Source organism: Physcomitrium patens, chromosome 3 (assembly GCF_059467195.1).
Source record: "Physcomitrium patens ecotype Gransden chromosome 3, ASM5946719v1, whole genome shotgun sequence".
Classification (NCBI taxonomy): Eukaryota; Viridiplantae; Streptophyta; class Bryopsida; order Funariales; family Funariaceae; genus Physcomitrium; species Physcomitrium patens.
In genome coordinates this window covers 4,438,885-4,461,200 of record NC_143412.1, presented here as the reverse complement: position 1 = coordinate 4,461,200, position 22,316 = coordinate 4,438,885, and the positions used below count along the sequence as shown (strand labels likewise).

Here is a 22,316-nt window from a genome sequence, read left to right as displayed (position 1 = left end):
GAGGACACTCTTGAAAAGAATTGTGACAGGTTGCTTCGAGCCACAAAAAGAAGTGATATTTTACTAAGGCTGGGGTTCAAGTGGGTCCTGTAGAGAAAACAGGAAATTGACTGGAACTCGACGTGTTGGGTAAATGGCATGACAAAGTGGAAGCGCTTGCGGGATATTCGAGAGATACGATGGGCTCTTGATAATGAAGTGACTCTGCTAACTGTACTGGTGCGTTCTTTTTTGAGTAAATCCATCCTGTTCTCTTCTGATAATCTCTCATGTTGTATAGTGGTGACTTCTGGTGAGGTGCTGAGACATTCTGTATGATAATTTTCTGTGTGGAAACGTTCAAATTAGTATTCAGTTGAGATTTTATTGCAATAAAATAAGGGAGCGTGGGAACACATTTGAATGGCCCGTCTTACTTTGTATTCAGAATTGAATTCCTAACTGGCTAAGGTTGTTTAGACTTTAGGTATATGGAACATACTTATCAAGCACAATATGCATTTATGATTTCAAGCAGCACCTGCTAGTTTTCAGGTGGGAGAGGCTGCATTAGGTATCTCGCACATCATGGTTGGAGTTCACTCACATTTGGATGATGCTGGAGAGCTCATCGCCTGAAACGTATCCTCACTAGTCAGTGGTTCTTAAATCATATTGCTCAGGTGAAATGAATTCAGCTTGTTTCCTCTTTTATGATGTTTGCCGCATTATGTTGTTCTCTAATGATGTATGCTGACACAACAGTGACACCATTCTATCAATGTTATAGGTTACATTGATGTGCTGATATTCATCTTGTGTTTCGCAGGAAATGTTGACCGGAGAGCCGACCCTTTTAGAAAATACAGCATCATTGCTGAAGGCAATACTAACCAGAAACCTCAAAGCAATGCCACGATTGTACAATACTGGAACGTTTTAATTTTCATAGTGCAAATTTTTGAAGCCTATGAAAATGTATGTCCCAAAGCTAACTTTGGCGATTCTGTATTTAATAGGTCTAAATCTGAGGTAATTCTGAACATGAAGCAGGTCACACTGCAAAGTTTGCAAGGTCCTCAGTCTTGGCGGATACAGCTTCTGTTAGGCGCAGTGCATTCTTTTCAGTAGGTAGGGAGTTGTCTTGGAGCCTTTCAAGTATGCCGGATATCCAATGTTGCTGAACGAGATCACAGTAAATCGGGATGACAACACTTTCCTCTCTTCAGAACGAGCACCACTTTTAGAAGCAGCTACTGAGTTAATATGGCTCACGTAAGTGCAATTATTCTCAACCTTTATGTGTTTGGTTCTTCCCTAGTGGTATTTCATGTAATTTTTTAGAATGATATGTGTGACCCTGATATAAATGTGTGTGTGCAGATGTTGCTCGTCTGCATTGAATGGAGAGGAGCTGGTTCGCGATGCAGGAGTATAGATACTGGCCACTTCACTTTCCTGGTGTATGTTGTGTAAAGGACAACGCCCTAGACCGATCCAGCTGCTGTTACCATCACTAACAGCATGCGAACTGTTGTAGGTGATTTCTTTTTCATTCTGATGGGTCTTAGAATGTTTCTAAATTCTTTTAAATATAACCCAACATTCTTATTCATGTTGTATAGCAGTTTAAGCATAAAATAAAAAACAATGTTTAATGACTTTGCAACGCACTGGGATTTCTTTCTTTTTCTTACTAAGCTTTTAAATTTGATGCATCCTATGAGGGTATGTGTAGTTGATATTTGTAACTTATGTGAGTCCTCGTTGTGTATTAGGTTTGAATACTTTCGAAAGTGTACGTCAAGAAATGCTACAGTACACAGGTTTCATGGTTGATGTAGTTCATTGCTGTGAGCTAGAGTTGGCTTCAGCAGCAGTTGAAGCTGCATTAAAAACTGTTGCTCATCTGACAGTATCATCAAAACTTCAAGATGCTCTATTGATGGCTGGATTGATATGGTAAGTCTGTTGTGTTATGTCATTGAATTGTTTTATCTTAAGACTAATACTCTTCTCACTTAATAACCCATCAATTCACGAAAATAAATTTTGAAGGTGACCCCCAAGCTTCTGGTCGTTAGCATGAGCTACCCTTAAATCTGTTGCATCAGTTGCTCTAACCTGAAAGTTGGAACGTGTACTTGGGATATTATTATCATTATTTTTTTATTGAACTAAGTTGAATGAAGGCCACCCAGTTAGTGTTCAGTACCTTATGCGTACTGTTACCTTGTAAAAATAAAATTCTTTTTTGTATCTTACAAATCGTACGTTTCTGACTGCATATGGAACTTCACATATGTTCGCGCTGTTCCAGGTTCCTGATGTTTCTTCCTCTGCAGTACGATTTTACGGCTGAAAACAGCTCCGCTAGTGTACCTCAAATTGGAACTTACATTCAATCAACAAAGATATGCATGGTGAACTTGCAGTTCGTGCATTAGCAAGATGAGCTGGACTTCTGGATGGACCTCTCCACTCCCTCCACAGAAACTGCTGCTGAAGCTTTGCTGAAGATGTTAGCTCCAAAATTGGCTGACATGCTTCGTAACGAGTTCCCTCAGGGACTTTCTTCAAATCCTCAACTCTAATGTCGAATCTCCACAGGTCTGCCGAGTTTCAATCTTCTTTCGTCATCCGTGGAGTGGCTTCCTATTTCGTCATCATCGAGAAGTGTCTCCAGTACTGTAGTAAAATGGACATGCAGAAATCACATATGGCGGATGTCATTAAAGTTTTTTTGCCAACCAATGTCCTATTTACCGTCTGGGCCAGTGCTGGGTCATAGACAAGTTTATATGACTGTTCTATAACTGCAAAGTTTTGGTTGATAACCAAATTTTTTGCCCTCATCGCGTCCGCTGATGTTCAGATGCAGTCAATGCTTATTGTTGTGAGGTCGGAACTGCATTAATGCTACCGTGATATTGTCAAGCCTTGTTTTGGTTCATACTAACGAGTGGTTGTTGTGCAGATAATCTGGAACTCAACAATGAGGGCCGAATTTCTTGACTTTGTTGAGAATCAGCGTACATCTTAATTCGCTGATGGTAAATACGACTTGTTGCCATCACAGGGATTTAAGTACGAAGCCCTACTGAGTGAGCTATTGTTGGTGATTTTTACTTACAAATGAACAGCCAGATTCAAAAATAAAAAAACGGCCTTTATATCTGTGAGGCTTTGGTTGATTTCATCTGGAAAACTATGTAGGAGAAACAGAAATTATTGAAGGCGGAGATTCAAACTGAGATTGATCCTAATCAGACTCATAGAGGGGCTGAGACAAGTGAAAATTCTGTACCTTTAGTTTTGATCAAAGACCAGATTGACTCAAATGCTATTGAAGTTAACTGTGCACAAGCATGAATCAAACAACAAAAACACAGAATGTGTTTACTCTTTACTATGCAGTAGCACTTATCCACTTTATAGTAAGGTTTTTGAGACACAACTAACAACTTGTGACTAGTCTCTATTCAAACAATATTCAGCCTCAATCTGCTTTGAAAAAGTTGGCTAATTTACATTCAACATTAATCAATATACAAAGAGTTAAAATTTACATTTTGATATAGAAAGTTGAATGAACATTATTATATCACATGAAGTTTATTTGAAAATGCACCAAATACTTGGCTGTAGAAATGGAAATTGTAATAAAAAGGTCCAAACAACTCTAATAGAATCCTAAAAAAATTCTAATTAAATCTTAATAATATTAATCAAACTTCAATTAAATCCAAAGAAGTCTTAAAAAAATTAAAAAAGAAACATAAAAAAATCATAAATTAATCATATATATATATATATATATATATATATATATATATCATAAAAAAAAAATTTAAAATAATAAAGAAATTCTAATAAATACTGAAAATAAAAATCCTAAATAAATCCTAAATCCTAAATTCCAAATCAAATCTTGATGAAATTCTAATCAAACTTTAAACCTTAAATAAACTCTTAACCAACCTTATAGACAATTGAAACCTCAATAAATAATAATATAACCATAGATTTAGACCAAAATAATACACACCTGTCAATCACTAAATTGGAAACAAACACAAAAAATTTGAAAAAGATCAAACTTACCATATAGAAGATAAATCCTTAAATCTGCTTGGATATTGGTTGGTCTTCTTTTTCAACTATAATGCCAATCTTCCAACATTAATATCTCTTAATTAAATCATTCAATATCTTTTAAACTTTATGGAGTTATTTGAAATCAAGTCAATTATTATTGTAAAAAAATTTAATTCAATCCAACTACTAAATTATTATAGATATTAGAAATCTTCACTACTCTTTTAAATTCCAAATTTTAAGATCCTAGTATGTTTGAATTCTAATAACCTTGGATTGAATCCTTAGATTATGCTCAAACTTACAAAAAAGTATAAAAAAAACATTAATCATATATTAAGAATATTTTACTTATAGATTATTTAAAAATCCCTCACAATTCTTTAAAGTATAAATATTTTATATTTCTTAAAATTCTAAGTAATTCCAAAATAATCCTAACTTCGTAAAGTCTTTAAAAAGTCATTACAAACTCAATTTATTCAAAAACAATGCTTAAAGAATCTTTTTCTTATTTTCTATTAAACATTATCCTTTGATTAACAAAGAACCTCAAAATTACCATAGATGTGCAATTTTAAGTCTGACAATTTGATTTCAACCATGATTCATAATTAGTCCTTTTTATGTATCAATTCTTATTTTCTTAAGGTAATTTTGCTAAAAACTACTCTTAATTCTTTCCTAAAGATGTTCATATTGATTATTTTTCTTATTCACTTTATTTTTTTTATTAATAGCTCTACAAAGTAAGTAGAAGACTTTTTTTAATAAAAACAAAATATTAGTATTTATTAATTTTTACTACTTTCTTATCTATTATGAATATTTCTAAGATAATTTACTAAAATATTTTCATTTAAGCTTTTCTATAATATAACCATTATTTTTTTCTTTCACCTAATAGATGTGTTATAATATAATAACATATTCATCCAATATTCTTACTTGTTCATTTTGACTTTCTACATTAAATATCACTCATCTTTTCTTACTTTTTTGGCTAGAAGGAACATACAACTAATATGGCTTTTATATTTATTAAGGTTTTTTGCAAAGTTAAAGTCAAAAAAACCACAAAAAAGGATATTAGAAGTTTGTCAAAACAAAAGATGAAAAGTAATGATTCCTTTAAGATATTATAGAATATTCTTTAATATATTTTAATAAATAAATATATTATATTGCTATGGATATTGATTCTAATAATCTTACTAGAAAAAGTACCATGGTTCAAATAGACACAAGGGTCGGCATTAGACACTTAAAGATTGAATTATTTTAGAAACATATTAAATTTTATTATTCTATTAATAAGTACTTTGTTTGAATCTATTGAATCTCTTTTAGAAATGACAATAGCATGGTTTCAAAGAAAGTTTTTTGAAACCTCAAGGTTGATGTATATACATTTTTTTTGTAAATCACTAAGATGAGGAATGAAAGAATGATTGATATATGTCAAAAGATATATAGATTTAGAGAGAATGGGTATTATATTATAAGACATCTATTAAGTGAAAGAAATAAAGAATGATTATATTATAGAGAAGCTTAAATAAAAATATTTTAACAAATTATCTTAGAAATATTCATAATAGATAAGAAATTAGTAAAAATTAATAAATACTAATATTTTTTTTTTATTAAAAAAAAGACTTCTACTTACTTTGTAGAGCTATTAGTAAAAAAAATAAAGTAGATAAGAAAAATAATTAATATGAATATCTTTAGGAAAGAATCAAGAGTATTTTTTAACAAAATTATCTTAAGAAATTAAGAATTGATACACAAAAAGGACAAGCTATGAATCATGGTTGAAATCAAATTGTCAGATACAAAATTATATATCTATGGTAATTTTGAGGTTTTTTATTTAATCAAAGGATAATGTTTAATATCAAAGAAGAAAAATATTTTTTAAGCATTTCTTTTGAATAAATTGAGTTTGTAATGAATTTGTAAAGACTTTGTAAAGACTTTGAAAAGACTTTGTAAAGTTAGGATTATTTTGGAATTACTTGGAATTTTGAGAAATATTAGATATTTATACTTTGAAAAATTTTGAGGGATTTTTAGATGATCTATAAGCAAAATATTTTTAATATATGATCTATAAGAAAAATATTCTATAAAAAAAATATTTTGAAACTTTTTTGTAAGTTTGAGTATAATCTAAGAGTTCATTTGAAGATTATTAGAATTCAAACATACTAGAATCTCAAGAATTGGAGTTTAAAAGATTAGTAAAGATTACTAAGATCGACAATAATTTATTAGTTGGATTAGATTATTTATCTAAGCTAGAATTTTAACTTTATTTTTAGAATGTGAGTATGTTAATTTTGTTTGCTTGTCAAGCATACAATTATAACACAAAAAAAAATTGAAGTTGCATTTTTATTTTAAAAATCATAAAGTAAATAGTGAAATATGACATAATAGATAATATTCATAATAGATAAGAAAGTAGTAAATAGCCACAAAATATGGTTAGATTACTACTTTGAAGAGGTTAGTTTAAAAGAGCTATTATTGAAGTTGATTTTATGTTGATAATATTTTATATATTTAGAACCACCTTTATTAGACATTGGTGACTCTTGAATTTATTTATTTTTTTATTTTTTTATTTGATATTTAGAGCATATAATATGTAGATCTTATAAAAAAATAAGTTAGAGAGAGATTTTGGTTGCAAAAAGAGTAGTTAGGACATTCATATGGATGAATAGAGATAGATGATAAAAATCTTGATTCTTATTGGCCAAAATTCATGTCCAATGGACTTTAAGGAAGCTGCCTCAGGCCTTATTTGGAATTAGGATTATTCATTTGAAGCAATTCAAATTTAAAAGGCAAAAATCAAAGAGTTTAGATTTTTGATTATAGCCTTTATGCAATTTTGTGTAATTTGGAGTTTTTATGGAAGAAGTATAGGGACTCAAAGTCAAAGTGTTGATTTTTTACCTATTGTCACTCTTTTGGATATAATGAGTGCATGTAAAAAGCAATAAAAGATCAGCAATTGGAGTTGGAGAGAACACTTTTTTTATTGCACTTTTTATGGATTTCTTAGTGAATTTTAGATTGGAATAAATGATTTATAAAAATTTGAAATTAGCACTTGCAATCTAAAGGTAGTAAGTAATGTGATTTACTAGTGGTTATATTTTGAGCTATATTTTCAGTAATTTGATAAGATTTTGGCTAAAAATTTATAAAAATATGTATTATCATATTATCAAACTTTATATATAAATTTTGTGGCATTTGAAGTTTGGATTTTTTAAATATAGAAAAAATAGTATTTAGAAGCTTATAAATTAGAGTTTAAAGTACTTGCTAGGATTTCTAAGATGTTAGACAATCTATAGTAGATTTATAGTTTATTTTTTTACAATAAAGCTTATGGATAAATACTACATTATTTAGAAATTTTTAAAAAATTGAATGATTAGATTAAAAAATATGAATTTCTAAAGTTTGAGGAAAAAAAATCCTTTTCAAGAGAAAATTTTTTTGAAAAGATTTTGCTATAATATAAGCATTTTATATAAAGTAAAGGAATTTTTGGGAGCCAAGACTTTATATACATGTTAAAAATGGAGATATAGAGCTATGAAAAAATTATGTTATAAAGATGGATATTTGTAAGAGAATCATGGATTGTCTTTGAGCTTATGGAAAATCAAACTTATTGGCAAATAATTAGTTATGATTTGGTATAACAAAAGATGTTAGGGCATTTTTGAATGCTTTAGAAAGCCTTATATATAAATCTTCTTAAATATAAAATGATTTATCAATAGAATATCTTTTGATACTATTATATTTCTTTAGTCTCTATAATAAGAATACATCACTTATTGGAACTTGTCCAATAAATTAAAGCTAAACTCTCTATCTTCTATTCAATCTTGCCTCCATATATATTTTTAATTAAGAGCTATGTGGCAGTGTGCTATAAGACCTCCAAACATGTCGACTTTATAAGACAGATCTCTTAACTTATAAGGCAAGTTTTTTATATGTGTTCCATATAGTTAGCTTGTTTTGCAAGCTACCAATTTGTGGTTAACTTGTTGACCAAGTTTCTAATCTACCAATAAACTACAAACATATATAAAGTCAGAGCAGCATTTTCTAGAAAATATTATGAAATAAATCTACTTTCATCTAATTCTATTTAATCATATAGATAAATATTAGAGTAAATATGTATGCTTGTAATAATTTATTTTTTTTAATTTATTTTATTTTACCTTTTTTAAGATTATACAAAGTAAATAGAAATTATTTGTATAAAAAATATATATATTAATATTAAAAAATTTACTTATGTTTTGCTACTATATTTTTTAACTAAGCAATTTTATAATACAACCTATATTTTTATCTTTCACCATATAATTGTATTACAACATAAAAATACATTCATTCAAGAAAAGCCCTCATATGAAATATAGAGAGTAGAAGGCTTTTCTTTTAGTACTTACTCTTGATATTAATTCATGCTCTCATGAGTCACAAGGAAATACTCTTATCAAGGATCTCACCATAGTCCTAAAATTATTGTAGGTCTTGGTGAACCTTTCTTCATTGAGTAAAATATGTAATCTTATAGGATTTTATTTTTATATTATATATAGATTTATGATTTGTAGAGAATTAAAGGAAAAATGCTTGAAGAGAGTTTACTTTAATTTTTTGTTATATGAAGTGGATTCACAATTCCTCGATATAAATTCTTGTAATATGAATCAAATTAAATATATCCTCAATGATTTGAAGCCAATTCTTCATACAACTTCCTTTCTTAATATGTAGTTGTTGGATTAAGAATCAACAAAAGTACTAATATTGCATTTATTGTTGCAAATTATTTTGAATGTTGATTCAGAGCTGATAATAGTCTTTTCTTTCAAAGATCGATTATCACCTCTACTGAGGTATTGAATAGATATAGGACCCTCTCGTGAACAAGTATCCAAACTTTGTCTCAATATTGTTGCAAGGCTCACAATAGAAGCATTGTATGTGGAGACTTTGGTGGTTAACTATTTAGTAGCAATCCTTCTACAATTGTTGGGTTGTGCTCTTACTTGCACGCTAGACACATTGAAGATTTTGTATTCTTTTGCAAGTACTTCCAAACTTACTTGGGCAGCTGCCAAACATGGTGGAGCAATGTATATTCTTGAATTCATTCTTCTTGGACTAGGTTAGTGATTGGAGAATCTAAAAATTAGTCCATCACATTACGTTGTTGTAAGTCATTGATTAAAACAAAAAAAATTATGTTTTATTTATCATATGCTATAATATAAGATTATTATAAGAAAAATCTACCTTAGATTATGAAACATGTATGTAAGCAGCTATTTGTCTATTTTTTTGTAAATGATGTGAAAATAATGCATATATATATTTAATATATAATTTACTATATAATGTAGTAAAAGCTACATTATTAGATTTTAATTGATTACAAAATATGATTAGATTATTAATTTGAAGTAATTAATTTAAAAGAGCTAATATTGAGGTTGATATTATATTGATAATAATTTTTATATGTTTAGAGCCACCTTTACTAGACATTGATGATTCTTAAAATCTTAAATTATTTCTTTTATTTGATGTTTAAAGTACATATTATATAAAACTTATTAGAAAAAAGATAAAAGAAAGATTTTTATATAAAAAAAGATAATTAGACCATTTATATAGATGAATAGAGATAGATGATAAAAATCTCCATTTTTATTGACCAAAAGTCATGTCCGATGGGCTTCAAAAGAAGCTACTTGAGGCCTTATTAGGAATTAGGATTACTCTTTTGAGGACTTTCAAACATCACAAATTAGAATCATCAAATTTAGGATTTTGAATATGGTTTTGGTAAAAAATTGTATACTTTGGAGTTTTTGTGAAGGAAATATAGGTGCTCAAAATCAATATATTGATTCTGTATCTACTATCACTCTTTGGAGCATAGCACACGTATATAAAAAGCTTTTGAAAATTAGATTATGTAGTTGAAAATTTGATTTAAAAGACTACATTTTGTATGCAAAAAGAAATTGAAGTTTATTTGAAAGAATATCGATTGCTTGAAGATAGCAGTTCCAAATTGAGATTTTTCAATGACTTAATTTCATGAGGGATTTAATTCTAACCATATCTTGGATATTTCGACAAATATTTGGCTAAATTTTTTTTCAAATATGTATTATTATGTTTTAAAGTTAAATTTCAAATTTTGTGGCATTTAAATTTTGGATTTTTGAGATATGAAGAAAATATTACTTAAGTGCTAATAAATTGGGATCTAAAATATTTTTTATGATTTCTAAGATGCCAAATGATCTATAGTAAATTTATAGTTTATTTTTTTAGTAAATCTCAAAGATAAATTCTCCATTATCTAAAAAATTGAAAAAAATTGAATAACTAGATTAAAAAATATGAAATTTTAAAATTTGAAAAGAAAAATCTTTTATGAAAAAAAAAGATTTAAAAAAGATTTTACTACAATTTAAAAATTTTATGCAAAGTAAAGGGACTTTTGGAAGCAAAGATTTTATATATATATTAAAGATGGAGATATATAGCTATGAAAAAATTATAATATAATAATAGATATTTAAAAGGATATTTTGATTTTTTTAGAGATTATTAGAAATCTAACTTACTAGCAAATGATTAATTATGATTTGGTATATTAAAGGATGTTAGGACATTTCTAGATGCTTTAAAAAGCCTTATATATAAATCTTTTTAAATATAAAAGATTTTTATTAATATAATATCTTTTGATATTATTATATTTATTTATCTTTTATATTAAAAATAAACCACTTATTAGAGGTTAGCCAATAAATTAAAGCTAAACTTTCTACAACTAGATATCTAGTGTATTTTTAAATAAAAAATCATGCCATATGACACTAATATAAGAGATAGATAAGATATTAATATTTTTTATATATCTTTGGAATGTGAACTTGAAAGTTAAGGATCTTTTGATGATAGTTGTGTGAATAATTAGTATCAATCTGCATAATTTAATAGATCATATTGTAGAATTGATTTCATTCTATGTCTTGAAAATTACTCAACACCATAGTTTGGTATATGAAAGGCAATCCAATGTTAAATTGATCTTAGACAATAGTAATGATTTGAATAATAGAGTAGAATTTCGAGGCGAAATTAGGATCAATTTGATAATTAAGGTATTAAATTAATTATTGTATTCATCATTCAAAAATACTTATTTGGCAAAGTTATTTTTAAAGAAAAATAATTTATGATATGTATTGATTTCATTAATTCCAAATTTGGTAGTGATGATGTTGATATGGATATGGCTTCTATTGTTAGCTTTGATACTTTGGTAGTTGAGACATGTGAACAAGAAATAGAGGAAGTTTCTGCAAAAAACTTTAAAATGGAATGCCCTTGAGATAGCAAGGATAGATAATAAGGAATATAAACTAACAATGAATGAAGGCTTATTTCAAGCTTCTATGAATAAAAAATTAAGTCTCAAATATTTTTTTCTTTAATTTTATTAGATAGTAGATAATAAATTGGAATATCTCTCTGTCATGGATATATATAGATACACTAATAAATATCTATATGATTGGATAGAAGTAGATATAAATAAGTTAATTTCATAATAACTTTTAGAGTAGCTTCCTAGAAGCTTCATAGATTCTACTTTGACTTTATATGTATTTGTAGTTGATTGATAGATTAGAAACTTAATCTATAATTTAACCACGTATTGATAGCTTGTGGAATAACGTAACTATGTGGCGCTTATATAGAAAACTTGCCTTGTAAGTTAAGATATGTCTCTTGGAAAGTCAATATGTTTTGAAGGTCCTAAAAGAAATCACCACATAGCTCCTAGTTAAGAGTATATATAGAAGTAAGAAAGAAGCCTTCTTCACTCTTGTCAATGCCTTTCTAGTCCTTAGTCTTATTTTAAGACTTTGTAGTCTTTTTATTTTTGGTAATAACCATTCTAGTTCAATATCATATCATCTTTGAATGATATTCTAGTTCCTTTCAGTGATAGAAGAGTGTATTAAGCATTTCCTTTCTTCAAGATTCATGTCTTTGACGATTTGATAACAGTACTAACTTTTGATAATTTTAAAATTTGTATCCAATCTTTTTTAAAATTTTCAAAGACAATATCCAATCTTTTTTAAAATTTAAAAGAAAAAATAGTAAATTTAGAAGTTCTTTGATTTTTTTTGAATTACTTTAAATCTGTTTTTTAGTAATAAAATTATAATTTTAGTAGAATTTTTCTTCTAATTCTTAGGAATTATATCTTAAATTAATCCACAATCTTAATTTTCAATCCAAAAGCTAATTTCTAATTTGACTATCATTAGAAAGTCCCTTAAACCTAATTGCTCTATCTACTTAATTAATTTTGAAGATTTTTAAGCTTAAATTTTATTTGTTAATTTAATTGGATTAAAAATATAAAGTCTAATTGTTAAATTAATGATGATCTTAAAAAGATGGAGACAAGCTAAATTTTTGGTGGAATTTCCTCTCATAGTGATTTTAATCACTACTTGAAGTTGAAAAAAAAAAAAAATTGGAATAAATCACAAATTCAAGGCCAATTTATAATTAGGTTTTGGATTTGCTAAGAGTTCATGCTTAAGGGAGTTTAAATTGAAGAATGGTGATTATGAAGGCTTTGATGGCAAGAACCCTTATTGATTTCCAAATAAGCTAATTAGAATTAGAATTTTAGTTAAAATTTACAACTAAATTAGCAAATTAATTGATTCTTATGATTTAGAACTCAGTTTTGGGCTTGTAAATAGTTGATCTTAGGATCAAAATATGTTTTAGAGACATTGGTGGTGTTATTTTTACCAAAAAGGTGTTAGTTTTTGAGTTCTAGGCATTTCCAGCCTTGAAATCAGAGTTATTAAGGACCCTTGATCTTGATTAGGGATTTTTTGATTTTGATGGTGGAGATGTGTCCGCCACTTTTGGGCCTCCTTCCATCTGGTTAAAAGGGCTTGGATGACTGAGCTCTCTCTCTCTCTCTCTCTCTCCATCTTCTTGTGGCAAAGCTAAGGCAAAATGTTCCCCCATCTTGTGAATACAAATTTTCTTCTTTAAACTTGTATGGCCTCAATTTTAACTCACTCAGTCTATCTCTTTTTATTTTCTTTTTGTGAAACTTTGTAAGCAGATTCTACTCACCCTTAGCTTTGTAATGGCATAAGGCACGCTTGATTTGAAGTTGTGAAAAATTCTTGGCGAGTGTTCAAGGTGGTGGGGGTCTACTCCCTCGGCAGTGTAAGACCATCAACTTAAAAAATCTATAACTTGGTGACCTCTAACTCAACTTTAATGTGGAGTGTTGAAAAGAAAAAAATATAAAGTTTAGTTTACTAAAAAATTTAAATCACTAATTTTTGATCTATATCAAATTTTTGATGAATTTTTAAATGCAAAGGGATCTGCTGCCTCGGCAGAGTTGAACAATCAGCTTTGAAAAATTGTATCTTAATACTTACTTACATTTTTTTCTAAAATTTGTTGGAAAAGGAACTCTTCTAAGTGGTTTTAGGAAAAAAATTATACTTGTCAATTTTAAACTATTAACTTATTTTTAGTGAATTTTTAAATAGAAGGAGGTCTGCTGCCAAGGTAGCTCAAGTTGCCTTGCTTTGAAATCACACATCTTGAATGTCAAACCTCGGAGCACTATAAAATTTGGTAGATAGGAGCAACTCTATGTAAGCCTCAACCACAAAATATTTTAAGTGCATAGGAATTGTTTGGAATTGTTAGCAAATTTTTGAATGACAAGGGATCTGCTGCCCTCAACTTGACCTACTTTAAGTAAGTTTTCCTTCCCCAATCACATCCCTTAGCACCTAAATTGCTATATTATCACTCATTCATCTTATTACCATCAATTAATATTATTTAATAATTTCAAAGAACTTTTACCTCACTTGGAAATTAATCTTAAATTCTTATCTTTCCATCCATTCTTATCCTGAAAGATAAAATAAAATAAAAAATAAAAATAAAGATTAATCTGATCTTCTAATTTTTTCATATTTTTTTTAACCTTAACCTTTTAGCTTTTACTTTTAATCTTCAACATTAAACTTTTACTTTTAATCTTAATCTTTTACTTTTATTACTTTTAAACTTTTACTTAACTTTTAATTATTAATTCTATCTTAAATTTTAATTTAGTTTAATTTTATATATATATATATATATATATTTTTTTTATTTTAATTTTTTAAACTTCCAACTTTCATCATTTATCTTTAAAAAAAAAATCTTAATATCATGTTAGTACTGAACTTAAATATTTAAGGCTGTTTATTACTGAATTTCTAATTCTAGATGAAGTTTTGTCATAAAAACTTCATCTATAGATAACTTCCTATATAGAACTCTGATTTACATGATTAATACTACCTTGAAAAGCCCTAAACTAGCACTCTAGCATAGTATTCATTGTTTTTATTTTATTTTCTTCTAATTCATAATTTTTAGAGTTTAAGTTTGATAGAATAAGTCTTAGAAGGCACTTAACTAAATGAACTACAAATGCTAAAAATTAAATAATAAAAATTGTAACTAACTTGTTGCATTGTTGGATTTATCTTAATTATTACTTCATTTTGGTTTTCCTATCTTATAGATGATTTGCATCTCCACATTAATTAATATTGAGCTTTGATATAAGTTATGATCTAATTAAATAAAATTTAAGTCAGGGGAGAAAAATCCACTCACAATTATCCTACTATAATTTAATTTTTTGAATTTGTTTGAGTTGTCTATGAAAGGAAAGATTATGGATGCTACTCTTAGTAGAAGTGAGAATAGACTTGCAACTATTGTAGTCTTCTTGAGTTTATTAATACTCTAAGAGTAGAAATCTCATGTATTTTCAACATGAATCATAGAAGTACTATGCCTATGCCTATAGAAAAAATTGAGAATTTGTGAAAAAAATTGTATAGTTAAAGAAAGCAAGTAGATTGATCTCACAATTAAATTTAGTAAATTTTGCTTCTACAAGTATGACAAAGACAAGGGTTAGTATGCCTGAGAAGTTTGATGGAACAAGATCAAAATGTCAAGGATTTCTGTAATAAGTTAAGCTCTATCTAAGGTTGCATCCTTTCTAATATTCGGATGGATTTATTCAAGTCAAATTTATAGATGCATTTTTATCAAAAAGTGTTTTTTTTTATTTACACCTTTAATAGAAAAAGATTTGCAAGTCATTTATGGTTTGAATTTATTCCTAGAAGTGTTTATGACCACATTTGAAAAAAGTGATTCAGAAAGAATAACACAGATTAATTATCTTGGTTAGAAAAATATAATCCTTAAATAGATTAAAATTCTTGTAACCTTAATTTTTCTAATATTTTAATTCAAAATCCTATTAATCAAATAAAAATACATAAATCTAGTACATCCAAATCCTTAGTGGTAGGTATCAGAGTTTTTTTGCATGTCACAAAAGAAGGGTAATCTTTTGCTTTATATTCCATGTCCATTACTAATAATGAAAAGACATCAAGTAGTATTCATAGCCAATATTAAGATTTTCAAGTTCTTTTTGAAAAAAAAAATACACATATTCTTTCAAAGCATTGTCTTTTTGATTATTCCACTGATCTTTATAAAAGGGCTCAACTACCATTTGGACCAATCTATAACCTATTATAAAATGAGTTAATTATACTCAAATAATACATTGATGAAAACTTGGCTAAGAATTTCATATGTCATTTTAAATCTCCAATCAAGGCTCCTATCTTATTTGTGAAGAAAAATGATGGATCTCTATAGATCTGTGTAGAATATTGAAGACTCAACAAGATCACCATCAAAAATAGATATCCTATATCTTTGATTTTAAGACTTCTTGATTAAGTGAATCAAATAAAGATCTATACAAAATTAGACCTACTAGGAGCATATAATCTAGTATGCATTAAAGAAAGAAATGAATGAAAATTTGTATTTTAAACCAAATATGGATATTTTGAATATAATAGTATGCCTTTTGGACTCACAAATGCACCAACTACTTTTCAACATCTAATGAATGATGTCTTTTATGAGTTTCTTGATGATTTTGTTATCTATTATTTAGATAATATCTTAATCTACTCTAAGAATACAAATAAACATGAAGTTCATATTCATCATGTATTACAAAAACTTAAAAATATAAGATTATATACAAAGTTAAAAAAGTGTGTATTTGTGATTACTTAAGTTAACTTCTTAAGATACATCATTTCCAATAAAGGACTAATGATAGATCCAAAAAAGGTCCAGACTACCATAGATTGTAAGATTCTAAGAACAATAAGAGATGTACAATATTCTTTGAGCTTTGTTAATTATTATTGGATCTTCATTAAGAGTTTTTTTCAAGTTGTAGCTCCACTTATATGTTTGACTTGTAAAGACAAACTTACAGAGAGTAAAGAAGCCAAAGCATTATTTGATGCTTTAAAAAGAAAATTTATTTCTATACTAATTTTATATTGTGTTGACTTTTTTAAGGCATATTTCATGGAAACAAATGTATTAAGCTTTGCCTTAGATATAATATTATCACAAATGGGAGTAGATGTCAAATTCCATCCAATAGCTTTTCATTCCAAAATAATTCTAATAACTAAGATTAATTATGACATCCATGACAAAGAGCTACTTGTAATTATGGATTTAATTCAAAAATAGTATCATTATTTAGAAGGTGCCTTGAGTTTAGTCACATATATATAGATCACAAAAACCTCAAGTATTTCATATTGAAATATATTTTAAATCATCACCAAGCTTATTAGAACATGTCCTTATCAAGATTTAATTACAAAAACACTTATCGATCTGAAAAATAATAAGGTTTGTTGGACGTCCTTTTTAAACATTCTTATCATGTATCAAAAGAAAGAGATATATCTTTTGATCAACAAAGAATAATTTTCTTGAAGTCAAAAAATTTTCATCTTTAAGAAAGAAAATCAACATTGATTGTTGATCCAACCTTTATCAAGTAAATTCAATGAAGTATGTCTTTTAATTCTTTTCTCCAAGATATTAAGAATAATTCTTCTAAATCTTATGATACTTCCAAGTTTGAGTTTAAGAACAACTTAGTCTATTTTAAGAGACAATTATACATCTCAAAAGGTGAGGCATGATTATGTGTTTTTCCAAACTCATCATGACTTTCTAGTAGCGGGATATTTTGGATACAATAAGACTTTGGAGCTAATATCAAGAGATTTTTAGTAGTCTCAATCGTAGAAGGGAATTAAAGACTTTGTAAAATCATGTGATATTTATTCAAGATCTAAAACTCTTCACCATCAATCTTATGGACTTTTTCAGCCATTACCTATTTCAAAGCAACTATGGTCTTTTGTTTTTATAGATTTCATGGATCTTCTAGTCTTAAGTTCATATGATTCTATATTTGTGGTAGTAGATCATTTTACCAAGATGGCATATTTTGTACTATATGCAAAATTTATCACAGGTGAAAAAATGACTAAGCTTTTTTTTTAACAACATCTATTGCTATCTTGGATTACCTAAATATATTATATTGGATAAAAGGACTCAATTAATATCAAGATTTTGGAGATCCCTTTTTAAGATTTTAAAGGTGGATATAAAGCTCTCTTTAGCTTTTCATCCTCAAACTAATGAACAAACAAAATAGGTAAATCAAGTTTTGGAAGAGTACTTGATATATATTATGAGCTATCATTAAGTTGATTGAACAATTATTTTGCCATTAGCAGAGTTTGCATATAATAATTTAGTACACTCTTTTATTCAATAAATACCTTTTTTTGTCAATTATAGTTATCATCTATGACTTGATACTTTTGACTTTTTAAAAGTTGATAATTATGTGGCAAAAGATTTGATAAATCATTTATCAAAGCTACATACAACAATCAAGGTATAATTAAAAGAAGCTCAAGAACGACAAAAAATTAATGTAGATGCTTATCGCAAGGAACAACTATAATTTCTTATTAGTAAACAAGTTAATCTTATTGCTTATTGATTATATCTATCAAAGTCTATAAAGATCTACTTTGTATTTCACATGTCTCTTCTTGAGACATATAAGATAGTAAATATCTTAAAAAGAAGACAAATGCCACCTCATCCTATAGAAGTGGATAATAATCAAGAGTTTAAGATAGAAAAAATCTTAGATTCAGGCAATGCTATAATAGATTAAAATATCTTATTTATTGGCATGGATATAATATTAGTGAACGTCCATGGGAGCCAACAAAAAATCTTATAAATATAGCAAAGGGAGTTAAAGCTTTTTATTGACAACATCCATCAAAATCAAGATGAAGAATAGAAAATCTTTGCTATAAAAGAAATAAGATAAAAAGAAGATAATACTCTACTTTTTATTTGTCTTTGTGGCTTTTGTATATTTGTGATGCTAAAGAGATGGAGAATCAATAACCATCATATTTAACTCAAGAACTTTTATTTGTAGACTTACTACACAAGATATTATAATTGTTATAACTTTCAAGATGACAAAATCAAGATGAAGATCTTTGAGAATGACATATCCTTCCTCAAATAGATGGCAAGATATAACATTGTTATATTATAATTACTTATAGTATATAAAAATTAATTAAAAAATATATTATATTTATATATCTTGATGTAGATTAGAGTGGTTCATAAATAAATTTAAAGAGAGTTGATATAAGAAAACATATTTGGATGTTTATCTATTTTGATTATATTGTTTATATTATGTAGGATTTAGATATTTAGTATAAAGCTTAAGAGAAGGTTGGAGTCTAAAGATAAAAGTCTAAACTATTAGGAAGCTTATTGGAAAGGATAAAAGTAAGGTATGGTTGCATGAAAGCAAGGGATAAAGATCTTCATTCCTATTGGTCAAATGTCATGTCCAATAGGCTTCAAGGAGGATGTCCGAGGCCTTATTAGGAATTAGAATTTCTATTCTAAAATCATTTGAGCTTTGGAGGCTAGGATCAATAAGTTTATATTTTTGGATACACTTAGGATACAAATTTTGTATGATTTGGAGTTTTTATGAAAGAATTAAAGATGCTCAAAGTTAAGGTATCAATTTTGTATCTACTATCACTCTTTTGGACATAACATATGCCTACAGAGAGCAATAAAAGATCAGAGATTAAGGTTAGAGAGAATATTTTTTTAACTAAACTTTTTATATATTCTTTGATGAATTCTAAGTCTTAATGAAGGAATTATAGGGCATTGAAGATAATACATGTAATTCAAAGTTAGTAAGTAAGTCATTTTATTGATAGTAATGGTTGGAGCCATATTTTGATTTTTTAGACGAATTTTTTGCTAAAAATTTTTACAAGTTTATTTTATTAGATTACAAATTAAAGATCAAAGTTTCATAGTATTTGAGTATTATGTTTGTGACATATGAAGAAAATTGCATGCAAGTGTATGTAAGTAAGGATTTGAATCTATTATTCAGATTTTAGCAATATGTTAGTTCCACAAATTGATCTTAATTAGTGGATTTTTTTAAAAACATAGTATTAAGTCATTTTAATTATAAAAATGTTAAGAATAGAGAATTTTATTTTTGACTATTCGAGTATTTATTATAATTTAGAAGTATTTATAAGTTGCAAAAGTGTTATTAGAAGAAAAGCTATAAAAATGGAATCTTAGTAAGTCTTGGAGGCAATTATCTTAGTTAGTTTAGTATTTTTTTTATTGTTAAGTATTAAGAGTTAGTTATTGAAACCAATATCTTCATTGGCTCCTATCTACATGTATTACTTATAAAATCCTATCAATGATTATTTAGTAGTTAGAAGAAGCATGAAAAAGAGCTTCATGTCTTTTTAGTTAATTATATAAAAAATAAGATTTTTAGTGGATTTTAATTGATTTTATTACCATAAAAAAATCACCAATATAGGAAAATACAGCTTCATATGGATATTAGTATTATAAAAACATTATAGGATTTTTCAGAATTTATTTAGAATTTATTTAAAAATTTTAATGAATTTTTAGAAAAAATTTCAAGACTTTGATAAAATTGTGTTTTATCACCTTGAGAGCCATTATGAAGAAATGAAGCAAGATTTGAAGAATATGCAAGGTTTTCTAGGCTAATTGGGTGTTTTTGAATACCATGGTGAAGTCAAAAATGAAAAAAAAGTAGTTTTACTAATAGAAAATAGGAGGACCAACAGCTAGTATAGTCCTTATAGGAAGAGAGGTTCACAACTCCCACAAGGGTTGTAGCACCTTGGGTATAGGTAGGAAGATAAGACTAAGGCCTCAAGGCCTCTTGAGAGGGGAGAATATGTACTATTTGTGAGCCTTGGTGAGGCTCGAACTCCTGATTTCTTAAGCAAGTTACCCTTGAGGTAAAAATTATTAACTTAATTTTTTTATTATTTACATTCTATCTTTAATCTATCATAATTTACTCATAGTAACTTGAAATTACATGTTTTCTATGTCATTGGAAAGATAAAAAAATTATCTATCTAAAAATATATTTTTTATTTTTTACTTTTACTTTTTATTAGATGAAAATCTAGTGAACGGACTGTGACTTCGTTTTGGATGTTGTGATTACTTAATTTCATCTCTTTTATTTGTATTGTGGTTGTTCCTCCTTGGTCTTTTGCCAATTGCTTACTTCACTTCACACCACCAATTACAAGCAACTCTTAATTGAGGCTATCTTGTAATTGGGGCTGAGGAGTGAATTTTACACTCACATAAATGTTGCATTTGCCGGAAGATGGTGCTTCTAATGGTGTGTGAGAATGTGAAGTGAGCATTTTGTGAATGATCTTGCTTGGACTTGTTGTGTGAACATTGCAACTTAGTCTTCATTATTTGTAAGTTTCTACCTCTCTCCTTGTTAGTGTAAATAAGGCCTCCAAATTTTTTAAAATCAAAAGATAGTGAAAAGTTTTGTTGTTGAGTAGAATGTTGATTTGCTCTCGGATTTTTGTCAATCAGTTTTTGGGTGTTTGATAGTTGAAATTGAAACTTTGGCAGTGCATGTATCTTGCTTTTAGCTTTCTAAAAAGATATTATATGCTCAATTTGGAGCTATAAAGAATTTGTGGTGAATTTTCGAACATAAGAGGGTTTACTCCCTTGGCAGTTTTGTATACCTGTCTTTGACAAGGCATTTCTTATTGCCGGATAATTATTTCATAGTAAACATTTTTGGATATAAGAACTTCAAAGTTGAGGTTGTAGTGGTGCAAATTTCAATGCTTTTGAATCAAAATTTAATTTGTGGCAACTTTTCGAGTGGAGAGAGGTTGCTGCCTTGAGCAAATACAATTGAGCATCAAGGGTAGAGCTCGTCTTCAAGGTTTCATCACTCCCCTTCCTTGTAGATTTTCTAGTTGAGGGCCTTTCTCTAGTGGTAGTGGAATTTAATCACTCCCTCCATCCTCTCATATCCCTTCTATGCACATGAGTAGTGTAGAAGGAGCTTAATAAGAATTCAAAGAAATTCTTCATCAACAAAAGAAAAAGAGATTCAAGGAGAAGAAATAGGTAGAAGAATTAGATAGAAGAAATTTAGAATAAGTAAAAAAAAAGAAGAAAAGAAGAAAAAAAAAATCAACAAGTTCAAATTATAATCCAAGGTGAGTATATTTTTAATAAAAATCATTTAGTTTCAAATTTATTTTACTAACATAGATTGTAGGCTGAGAAAAAAGAGCACAGCTTGGCAAAATTAGGTGGGTTCCAAATTTGAGCTCTTTAATTTTATTTGAAATTTTAGACATACAAAGAAGGAGCATAGCTTGGCAAAATTAGGTGGGTTCCAAATTTGAGCTCTTTAATTTTATTTGAAATTTTAGACATGCAAAGAAGGAGCACAGCTTGGCAAAATTAGGTGGGTGTCACGGACACAAAATACAGACTTGAAATCTAATAAGAAGTTCAAGAAGAAGTGGGAGAACTAGATTAAACAGATGAGTACAAGAACAACACCAGAAAGGTGAGCTAGAACTCCAAGAGATGTGTTGTTGAGACTGAAGAACTCTTCAGCCTCGACTCCTATATATACTACTGGCCTATGGTTCTAAGGAAGCACATCAAGAAGCTTCCCAAGAACTGTGAAG

At 27.9% G+C, this 22,316-nt stretch overlaps 1 protein-coding gene across 2 annotated transcripts; it reads left to right on the top strand.

Annotated features, from left to right (window-relative positions):
* Positions 1-277: 277 nt before the first annotated feature.
* Positions 278-3,233, top strand: LOC141045248 (dnaJ homolog subfamily C GRV2-like). 2 transcript variants are annotated; one of them, XR_012217247.2, is made up of 6 exons: positions 278-662; positions 809-1,254; positions 1,363-1,519; positions 1,758-1,941; positions 2,300-2,589; positions 2,957-3,233. XR_012217247.2 is itself a non-coding variant. In XM_073533035.2 (5 exons), the coding sequence occupies exons 3-5, from the start codon at positions 1,504-1,506 to the stop codon at positions 2,424-2,426; spliced, it is 327 nt and encodes a 108-aa protein (XP_073389136.1). In that variant the 5' UTR covers positions 278-662; positions 809-1,254; positions 1,363-1,503; the 3' UTR covers positions 2,427-3,233. The 2 variants fall into 2 exon arrangements, 1 of the variants encoding a protein (XP_073389136.1); XM_073533035.2 differs by having other exon boundaries at positions 2,300-3,233.
* The last annotated feature ends 19,083 nt before the right edge of the window (positions 3,234-22,316 follow it).